Source organism: Myotis brandtii, unplaced genomic scaffold (genome assembly GCF_000412655.1).
Source record: "Myotis brandtii unplaced genomic scaffold, ASM41265v1 scaffold1032, whole genome shotgun sequence".
NCBI lineage: Eukaryota > Metazoa > Chordata > Mammalia > Chiroptera > Vespertilionidae > Myotis > Myotis brandtii.
In genome coordinates this window covers 134,083-145,603 of record NW_005353467.1, presented here as the reverse complement: position 1 = coordinate 145,603, position 11,521 = coordinate 134,083, and the positions used below count along the sequence as shown (strand labels likewise).

At 37.3% G+C, this 11,521-nt stretch overlaps 1 protein-coding gene across 1 annotated transcript in view; it reads right to left on the bottom strand.

The window, feature by feature from the left end:
* Positions 1-173: 173 nt before the first annotated feature.
* The window catches only part of LOC106725623 (AN1-type zinc finger protein 4-like), a 49,165-nt gene continuing 37,817 nt past the window's right edge, over positions 174-11,521 (bottom strand). Inside the window, exons 4-6 of the mRNA XM_014537403.1 lie at positions 10,264-10,339; positions 5,171-5,238; positions 174-411 (exon numbers count right to left, since the gene is read on the bottom strand). Coding sequence (XP_014392889.1) covers positions 221-411; positions 5,171-5,238; positions 10,264-10,339 — 335 coding nt within the window. The 3' untranslated portion in view covers positions 174-220. The remainder of the gene's footprint in view (positions 412-5,170; positions 5,239-10,263; positions 10,340-11,521) is intronic.

The following is an 11,521-nucleotide window of genomic DNA, read 5'->3' as shown; positions in this document are numbered from 1 at the left end:
ACAGAAAAAAACAAAAAAACAAAAAACTTTTGCCCTGGCCAGGTAGCTTAGTTGGTTAGAGTGCTGTCCCAATATGCCAAGGTTGCAGGTTTGATCCCTAGTCAGGGCACATACAGAAATAGACCAATGAATGTATAAATAAGGGGAATGACAATTTGAAGAGTGTATTGTATGATGTTATCCTTTTCTAAGTGAGACATGCAAATGAAAACCTATTTATTTACCTTAAAGATTCAGATAATGGTGTTAAAGTGCCATCTCCCCTATCTACTACACGAAAGAAATTCAATTGCTCTCCTTCTCGGTATACCAAAAATGTAACTTGTTTGTTGTAGGAGGTCTTCTCCCAGACCTCGTCTTGACTGGAATCCATGTACTCAGCCATCTCCCTAAGTGGGTCTTCCATAGGAACTACAAATGGAAAAATTGATAAACAAGCTTGCAATTTATATCAAGTTTTATGCATCTTGGTACAGTGACAGAACATAATATTATGAATTTGAACAACCCTGTGCAAAAAGTTTCTGGTCTTTTATAGTTAATACAGCACTCCCTATGTTGTATTAATATGAAATAAATGAAATGCATTATTGTGTTGTTAGGTACAAAGATACACAAGGTTTTTCCTATACCGCTAGTCTGTATAGTTGCTGACTCTACGACATAATTATCTATGATTGCTTTCACTTGACACCTCTGCTTCCTATATTTTCCAATATTGGTTCCATCAACCAACAATTAAAAGCAATATAAATCCCACTTACTTTATATTAAAAATAAACATACACATAATTAGGAGACATATTAGAAGTGAGAAGCATCTGAATCTTTCTTCTTTCTGGTTTTATATAGAGGCTGAGTCCTCTTAGAGCTGTTTCTTGATGTGCAGTCAGGTAATTAAAAGTACACAGTAAGCCCTAACCAGTTTGGCTCAGTGGATAGAGCGTCGGCCTGCGAACTAAAGGGTCCCAGGTTCGATTCCGTTCAAGGGCATGTACCTTGGTCTCGGGCACATCCCCAGTAGGGGATGTGCAGGAGGCAGCTGATCGATGTTTCTCTCTCATCGATGTTTCTAACTCTCTATCCTTCTCCCTTCCTCTATGTAAAAAATCAATAAAATATATATTTTTTAAAAGTACACAGTAATTCAGAAACAAGGGGGCCACTTTAGTAATGAAACCGCAATGTGTATAATGGTCAGAATGTTGTTTATTAAAAGCATCTTCCCAGGAGCCGAGTTGTTCTTGAATAGAATACATCCATGTGCCCAGGCAGAGCACAGGACTGGGGCAAAGCCCTCATTACTGACGGGCTCTAGAAGACAAAGATGTCCTCGGGTTTGAATAATATTACAACCTGCTCTTGTCCACAGCAGCCACAGATTCTGCTCCTGTGGTGGGAATTGGCCTGATGAGATTGCTGGCTCATAGGGTGAGTGTTCTAAAAGCCCCTGAACTCCACACTTGGGTGTCTAAGTAATGGTTACAGGAAATAAAATAGTTCCCAAAGACATGCTCATGACAAGTTGAAGAAACATTTGCTCTTTCCTAAAAGAAGCAATAATTTCTCAAACTCCATAACTCTCATTCAAGTAGCTTACTTATTACCAGAGTCACAGTGCTGCACTATTCTTTTAAAAAATTATAAGAAAAGTTGAACTCTGAAAGTAACAAGGTAAAAACATTAAAGATGTTCTCATATCCTAAATTCAATACCACCACTACTAAAACACAAAAACTTTAGAAATATAATAGGATTTAGTTTATTTTATAAAAATGTTTGGGGCCTGGCTAGTGTGGCTCAGTAGTTGAGCATTGACCTATGAATCAGGAGGTCACAATTCGGTTCCGTCAGAACATATGCCCTGGTTGTGGGCTCGACCCCCAGTGTGGGCTGTGCAGGAGGCAGCTGATCAATGATTCTCTCTCATCATTGATGTTTCTATCTCTTAATCCCTCTCCTTTCCTATCTGAAATCAATAAAAATAGTTTTTAAATGTTCAGATGTTTTGATTGACTCTTTCATAGACACAAAATGCATAAATATTAAAAGACATTTTTAAAACAAGTTCTTGCCAGTTTTAAGTTAATGATATATTTTCCACATTATGTTCATGAGAAATAAAAACCTATGCTATTGTCATTACTAATGGCACATGAAAGCCTTACTTAAATCAACATAGTGTGCCTTGTTAGGGAGGCACTGGGATTTAATATGCTTATACACATATGTATATATATGTCCACACATTTTCATAACAGAAAAATCACTTAGATTATATCAGGTATAAAACATTGTATATATAGTTTAAGATAAAATTTAGTTTTAGGAAAGCAAGTATTTCCTATGTTGTTTTAATAATGGTTCATTAAAAAAAATTTTAAGCTAAATATTATTTACTGGAACTCAGATGATAAAGGTACTTTCTAAACCATAAGTTTTAAATAAGACTAAATAGCTAAAAAAAAAAAAACATGGTTTCTCAAATACCACATGGAGAAGTTTTATATCTGGGTTCACAAAGATTTTAATGATGTAAGGTAGACAACATCAAGCTTTTAATTTTAAAAACGGTGATTCGATAAAGGCAAAATTATTAAAAACTTAATTTAAAATATTTTTAAAAAGATCATTTCTAAGTGCTGATTTTTCAATTTACAAATAAGGCACAAAAAGTTGTAGGGAAAGAAGATATTACAAAGCTTCAACTACCAAAGGGTAGTGATGCATTTCATTTTAAGTTTTTTAAGTTTTAAAAATACATATATTTCTAACTCAGAATCTGTAGCATTTACACTCCTCCTCATAAACATAAAATAATTTTAATCCTAGTAAGAAAAATAGGTGCTCTGATTAAAACCCTGGTTTAAAGAAAATAGTATACACATACAACCAACTTTCAAAAATATAATACAATGGAGTTCACATGTCATTAAACACTGTATAATTCTATCTTACAATAATGACGCAGGAAACGCTTTAGGGTCTTGTACTACCCTCAGAATCGGTACTACAGACATCAACTTATGTCACATATGAGAATTTCATGTTAATAGACAGCCCCTAATATTAGGAGTGCTAATTAATCAGCTCTAACATTATTTTCATCTTTTATAACTTATCCAAAATAATTAAACAGCAAAAAGAACATATCTCTCAAAATCCTCTTGAAGTAGTTAGGAACAAGATGGTAATACCTTTATTTTTTAACTAAAATTTGAAGCATGGAGATAAAATTTGACTTGTGGAAGAAATAAGCCAGCAGTGGACTCAATACTTAATTCAGTTTTCTGATTAAAGAAGGCTCAAACAACTATGAAGTCCTTCCCCAAAATGAGGACTGCTCTAAGCAGTCTCTGGGAGCCTCTATCTGGTGGGATTCATGTGGCATACCTGAATCAGGGGCCAATGTAAACACTCCCAATTCTCCCCGTGCTTAGAACTTTCTCATTGATCAAGTCTCCGCTCACATCATCTTCTCCCAGGGCCCTTCCCCAAACATCCTCCTATCACCCTGCCTCCACAGACTCTATCATACTACCCTGTTTCCTCCACAGCATTTATGACTGCTTAAAATGACATCCATTCCTAACACACTTACTGTGGGGACCTTCATGAATTAGGGATATTTTCTCCCATAAAATATTGCACTGAACATCTAGTAGATGCTCAAAATGTATTTGCTGAATGAATGAACGAACAAATGAATGAATAAACTCCCAAGGACTGTCCACATTCTGAAAAAGGATTCAACAGGGCCATGATAAATATCCATGACACCCAAATACATCATAGACAAGGCTAACAGATATCCAAGAAGTTTCTACAAAAATCATTACCTCAGGCCCACCTGGTGTGGCTTAGTGATTCCACAGACTCTATCATACTACCCTGTTTCCTCCACAGCATTTATGACTGCTTAAAATGACATCCATTCCTAACACACTTACTGTGGGGACCTTCATGAATTAGGGATATTTTCTCCCATAAAATATTGCACTGAACATCTAGTAGATGCTCAAAATGTATTTGCTGAATGAATGAACGAACGAACAAATGAATAAACTCCCAAGGACTGCCCACATTCTGAAAAAGGACTCAATAGGGCCATGATAATATCCATGACACCCAAATACATCATAGACAAGGCTAACAGATATCCAAAAAGAAGTTTCTACATAAATCATTACCTCAGGCCCACCTGGTGTGGCTTAGTGATTGAGTGTTGACCCAGAAACCAGGAGGTCACAGTTTGATTCCCCATCAGGGCACATGCCCAGGTTGTGGGCTCGGTCCCCAGTAGGGGGCATGCAGGAGGCAGCCAATCAATAATTCTCATCATTGATGTTTATATCTCTTTTCCTCCTTGAAATCAATAAAAATATCTATATCTATATCTATCTATATATCTATATCTATATCTATCTATCTATCTCTCTCTATTGATTTCAGAGAGAGAGAGAGAGAGAGAGAGAGAGAGAGAGAGAGAAACATTAATGATGAGAAAGAATCATCTATCGGCCACCTCTTGCACCACCCTACTGGGAATCAAGCCTGCAACCTGGGCACATGCCCTTAACCGGAATCAAACCTGGGACCCTGCAGTCCGCAGGCCAACGCTCTATCCACTGAGCCAAACCAGACAGTGATGGCGAACCTTTTTAACAACATATTTGTATTATGCCATTCCATTTCCCTTCCCTATATTGATGAGGTTTATTTTTAGTTATTTATTTTTTAAATATATTTTTATTGATTTCAGAGAGAGAGAGAAACATTAATGATGAGAGAGAATCATCTATCGGCCACCTCCTGCACCACCCTACTGGGAATCAAGCCTGCAACCTGGGCACATGCCCTTAACCGGAATCAAACCTGGGACCCTGCAGTCCGCAGGCCAACGCTCTATCCACTGAGCCAAACCAGCTAGGATGATGAGGTTTATTTTTAAATCTCCCTGGATGGAATCATGAATCATTAGACTTTCTAGTATATGAGTTCCTGCCACTGTTCATTTAGGCTTTAAAGAACAATGCCTTTAAAAACAAATGTGGTTCTTCTAAACCTAAGAGCAGAAAGAGAACCTTACTACAAAACATAAAAACACTGACTGGCTTAAAGATTGTTATTGTGAAAGTGCTTAATATACATACTTTTAACATATGCCTACCTCTTCTAGTATTTATAGGTCCACCACGCATAGCCAGTACCAGCTTCAAGGTACAGCCTTCTGAAATGCTGTGGATAATTAATAAAAAAATAAACTACAATAATCAAAATGCACTCACTGTTAAATATGTACATAATTATTGCTGCTTTACCAGGCATAGTGCCTGTCCTCTAAAAATAGATATAGCAATGTGCATAAATATAAAATGTTAATTTATTTACTTCTTAAATAATGAAAAAGTGAAGAAGTTTTCATAATCCTTAAATATGACATTAAATTTCAGAATAAAAGTATTGGAAAGGATCTGTGACCATGTGGTTTAACCTCTTCATTTTACATGTAAGGAAAAAGAGGCCCTAAGAAAAAAGATTCTTATTCAAGACCCAAAGTATTAGAAAATAGCAGATATATTTAGTAAAATAGGAAACAGAAAAACAGCAAATCTACAAGGTCTCCCAATGCTCTTTCAGCTATTCCATATTGCCTTTTTGCTCTTTTCTTAAGAGTGAAGATTTATGGGAGGGGAAAAAGGCAAAATGTCAGACAGTATATCTGCAATCACTGGTATGCACAGTCCCACTTAGTAATGGAAGAAGGCCTTAATGGAAAATGAAAGACTTGGTGAAGAGCAATACTCTCTCACTCAATACTTGTGAAAATGGAAAGAAAAGAAACCTAGTCAGGTGAGAATTGGGTCAATATTCAAAGAAAAAAGCAAAAAATGCAAGATCAGAAGAGAAAGATCTAAAAAGGAAGGAGATTAATAGCTTAGAGCAGTGGTTCTCAACCTTCCTAATGCCATGGCCCTTTAATACAGTTCCTCATGTTGTGGTGACCCCCAATTTCATTGTTACAAATTGAATATAATTAAAGCATAGTGATTAATCACAAAACAATATGTAATCATATATGTGTTTTCCGATGGTCTTAGGCGACCCCTGTGAAAGGGTCCCTCGACCCCCAAAGGGGTAGCAACTCACAGATTGAGAACCGCTGGCTTAGAGTGAATAATGAAAAAGTAAAACAAAGATTCAAAGGACAAGGATCAGATAATATGGGGTACTGAGCCAACACATCTTTTTTTAATTGAATGTATTGGGGTGACATTGGTTCCCCAAACCAAAAAGGTTTCATGTGTACAACTCAATAAAACATCATCTGCAATATTAGCAAATCAGATCCAATAATATATTAAAAAGATCATACACCATGATCAAGTGGGATTTATTCCGGGAATGCAAGACTGGTTAAATATCCACAAATCAGTAAATGTGATACTTCACATAAGCAAACTGAAAGATAAATATCACATGATTATATCAATAGATGCAGAAAAGGCAGTTGACAAAATGCAACACCCTTTTTTGATAAAAACTCTCAGGAAAGTGGGAGTAGAGGGATCATACCTCAACATAATAAAGGCCATATATGACAAACCTACAGCCAACATAATACTCAATGGTCAACAACTAAAAGCTTTTCCCTTAAGAAAAGGAACAAGACAAGGATGTCTGCTTTCACCACTCTTATTCAACATAGTATTGGAAGTCCTAGCCACAGCAATCAGACAAGAAGAGATAAAAGTCATCCAAATTGGAAAGGAGGAAGTAAAATTCTCATTACTCACAGATGACATGATATTGTACATAAAAAACCCTAAAGATTCCACCAGGAAACTATTGGACTTAATAAATGAATTCGGCAAGGTAGCAGGATACAAAATCAACATCTAATCATCAATGGCATTTTTATACACCAATAATGAACTTTCAGCAAGAGAAACTAAAAAAACAATCCCATTTACCATTGCAACAACAACAAAAATAAGATACCTAGGAATAAACTTAACTAAGGAGGTAAGAGACCTGTACTTGGAAAACTATAGGACATTGAAAATATAAATAGAGGAAGATACAAAAAGACGGGAACGTATACCATGTTCATGAATTGGAAGAATTAACATCATTAATATGTCTAAACTACCCAATGCAAACTATAGATTCAATGCAATTCCTATTACCAGTAAAATACCAATGGCACACTTCACAGAACTAGAATAAATACTCCAAAAATTTATATGGAACCATAAAGATCCCAAATAGCTGTGGCAGAAAGAAAAGAAAGAAGAACCAAGTTGGAGGGATCAGAATACCGGATATCAAACTATACTACAAAGTCATTATAATCAAACCAATGGATCATAACAGAAGCCCCAGAAATTGACCCACACCATACAGTCAATTAATAATTGACAAAGTAAGCAAAAACATACAATGGAGAAAAGGCAGCCTCTTCAACAAATGGTGCTGGGAAAATTGGACAGACAGATGAAAAAGATGAAACTATACCATCAACTTACACCATACACAAGAATAAACTCAAAATGGATAAAAGACTTAAATGTAAAGCATGAAATCATAACAATCTTCGAAGAAAACATAGGCAGTAAAATCTCAGACATCTCACACAGCAGAATTTTTGCCGATACATCTCTTAGGGCAAAGGAAACTAAGGAGAAAATAAACAAATGGGACTACATCAAAATAAAAAGCTTCTGCACAGCAAAGAAAAACCATCATCAAAATGAAAAGGGAACCCACTGAATGGGAGAACATGTCTAACAATCTTCGAAGAAAACATAGGCAGTAAAATCTCAGACATCTCACACAGCAGAATTTTTGCCGATACATCTCTTAGGGCAAAGGAAACTAAGGAGAAAATAAACAAATGGGACTACATCAAAATAAAAAGCTTCTGCACAGCAAAGAAAAACCATCATCAAAATGAAAAGGGAACCCACTGAATGGGAGAACATATTTGTCAATGATACATCTGATACATCTTAGGAAGGTTGAGAACCACTGCTCCAAAACATATAAAGCACTCATACAACTCAACAAAAGGAAGACAAACAATTCAATTAAAAAATGGGCAGAAGAGCTAAATAGACATTTCTCCAAAAAGGAAATACTGATGGCCAAGAGACACATGAGAAAATACTCAAAATAACTACTCATCAGAGAAATGCAAATTAAAACCACAATGAGATATCACCTTACACCTGTTAGAATGGCTATCATAAAAAAAATAAACAAGTGCCGGCAAGGATGTACAGAAAAGGGAACACTAGTTCACTGCTGGTGGGAATACAGACTGGTGCAGCCCCTATGGAAAACAGTATAGTTTCCTCAAAAAATAAAAATGGAAACAGACTGGTGCAGCCCCTATGGAAAACAGTATAGTTTCCTCAAAAAATTAAAAATGGAACTTCTGTTTGACCCAGTGATCCCACTTCTGAGAATATATCCTAAAAATCGTGAAACATCAATCAGAAAGAATATATGCATTCCTATGTTCATAGCAGCGTTATTTACAATAGCTAAGATTTTTTTTAACAGCCCAAGTGCCCATCAGTAGATGAATGGATAAAAAAGCTGTGGGACATTTATATAATGGAATACTGTGCAGCTATTAAAAAGAGGGACCTCTTACCCTTTGGGACAGCCTGGAGGACCTGGAAAATATTATGCTAAGTAAAATAAGCCAGACAGAGAAAGAAAAATATCACATGATTTTACTTATTTGTGAACTCTAATGAGCAAAATGAATTGACCAATAAAATAAGACCCGAAGCATGGAGGCATGAAACAGATTGACATATCTTGAGGTGGGGTTGGGGGAATGAGAAGAGATAAACCAAAGAAGGTATATACTTATATGTAAACATTCATATATGATTCAAACCTGTTGCTGCTGAATTGGCTCAAGTAGTGACAGGCTTCACAGACCCATTGGTTATCCAATTTCACTAGCAGGGCAGCTAGGGAACTAGTCAGGAATCATGTGCTCAGCCTGGTGTGGGGAAGAGGCAGCTGAGGTCAGTGGGCATGTGAATAAGGCACATCACATACACAGCAAATCCTATCTAATAAAGAAATAATATGCTAATTGACCCTCACACCATCACAAAGGTGGCAGCGCCCACAGCCAATAAGGACGGAATATGCTAATTGACTGCCATACCCTCAAAGATGGCAGCACTCACAGCCACAAGATGGCGGCGCCCAGTCCTCTCCACCCCGCTGGGGTGGCAGGCCTTGCCATGTGCCTGCCTCCTGAGTCCCTCAGTCCCCTCAGCCCCCCAGCCAACCAGGGCTGGCCGGAGGCATAGGCAAGCCTCAGATGGTGGCTGCCCAGCCTCCCAGGACCGGCCCGAGGCTCAGGTAACGAGGGCTGGCCGAGGATTGCGCTGCCGGCAGTGGCAGCAGCAGAGGTGTGATGGGGTGTCGCCTTCCCCTGATTTCCGGGTCACCTCCCATCCCTGAGGACTCCTGGACTGTGAGAGGGCGCAGGCCAGGTTAAGGGGCCCCTCCTCCAGTGCATGAATATAATATAATATAATATAATATAATAATAAATTGGCAAAAAAAAAAAAACATTATCTGCAAACTGCATTGTGTATCCATCACTCCAAGCAAAATCTCTTTATGTCCCCATTTTCTCCCCCTTTGCCCAGCTCCACCTACCCCCCACTGCTCCTTTCCCTCTATCACCATACTGTTGTCTGTGTCTGTATAGTATGTATATAAGTTTTTTGGCTAATCCCTTCACCTTCTTTCATCCAGTCCCCGCTTCCCCACCCCTCTGACAGCTGTCAGTCTGTTCCACACGTTTCCATGCTTCTGTTTCTGTTTTGTTCAACAGTTTATTTAGTTCGGGATTTACACTGAAATCTAAAAAACATAACTATTCAGAAGAAAAACAATGGTACTAAATGAAGTCGCAATACTGAGCATCTATAAAACAATTAATATGCAATTACACTCACTTGGCCAATTTTTTGCATTGAGTTGATAGAGTAATTTGAGTTAACGAGCTCCTTAATGAGCTCCTTAATGAGCTTGGTCTCTGAATGAATTAAACTCGTAAGTCAAGGCCCTACTGTATTTAGTTCAGGATTTACACTGATATCTAAAAAACAGAACTATTCAGAAGAAGAGACATAATCCACGGATTCAGAAGAAAAACAATGGTACTAAATGAAGTCGCAATACTATACATCTATAAAACAATTAATATGCAATTACACTCACTTGTAATCATTCAAGCAATAATCATCTTCAAGTTCCACGTTATTCCAAATTAAGTGCTGCTGACAGATGGGAATACCTTAGGGAAAGGTTATAAAAAATGGTTTAAAATGCAATAGAATCTTCTTAAAAGTATGATACAAAGCTATGTATGAAATGAAAATAATAATAATAACAACAAGAAATTAAACACACTTCTATATTGAATGCTGAGTGCTTAACTAAAATTTACAGAATCACAGGTAAAAGACATAGCTAAACGTAGATATAGTCCAATCCACTCACTTTAGAAAAGAACAGTATGTTTCAGTAACTCTCTGACCTTGAAACTGGAAGACAGTTCTAAATGCTGCAAAGTACAAGTCTTCATTCAGGGTTACAGTCAAGGTTAAAAGTATGAGTGGGAATGGGTAAAGGCAGTTAAAACGTACAAATTCCCAGCCATAAAATAAGTCATGGAGAAGTAATGTATAATATGGAGACTAGAATTAATAATATTGTGTTGTATATCTAAAAGTTGCCAAGAGAGATCTTAAAAGTTTTCATCACAGAAAAAAAACAAAAAAACAAAAAACTTTTGCCCTGGCCAGGTCTAAATGCTGCAAAGTACAAGTCTTCATTCAGGGTTATAGTCAAGGTTAAAAGTATGAGTGGGAATGAGTAAAGGCAGTTAAAATGTACAAATTCCCAGCCATAAAATAAGTCATGGAGATGTAATGTATAATATAGAGACTAGAATTAATAATATTGTGTGGTATATCTAAAAGTTGCCAAGAGAGATCCTAAAAGTTTTCATCACAGGAAAAAAAAAAAAAAAACGTTTGCCCTGGCCAGATAGCTTAGTTGGTTAGAGTGCTGTCCCAATATGCCAAGGTTGCAGGTTTGATCCCTAGTCAGGGCACATACAGAAATAGACCAATGAATGTATAAATAAGGGGAATGACAATTTGATGCTTCCCTTCTCCCCTTCCTCTCTCTAAAAATCAATCAATAAAAATTTTAATTAAAAAAAACTTTTGTAACTTTATGCTGATGGATATTAACTAGACTTATTGTGGAGATCATTTTGCAATACATACAAATATTAAATCACTAGAGGCCCAGTGCATGAAATTTGTGCACGGGGGGGGGGGCCCCCTCAGCCCAGCCTGCACCCTCTCCAATCTGGGACCCCTTGGGGGATGTCCCTCTCACAATCCAGGACTGCTGGCTCCTAACTGCTCACCTGCCTGCCTGCCTGATCGCCCCTAACTGGCCCCCC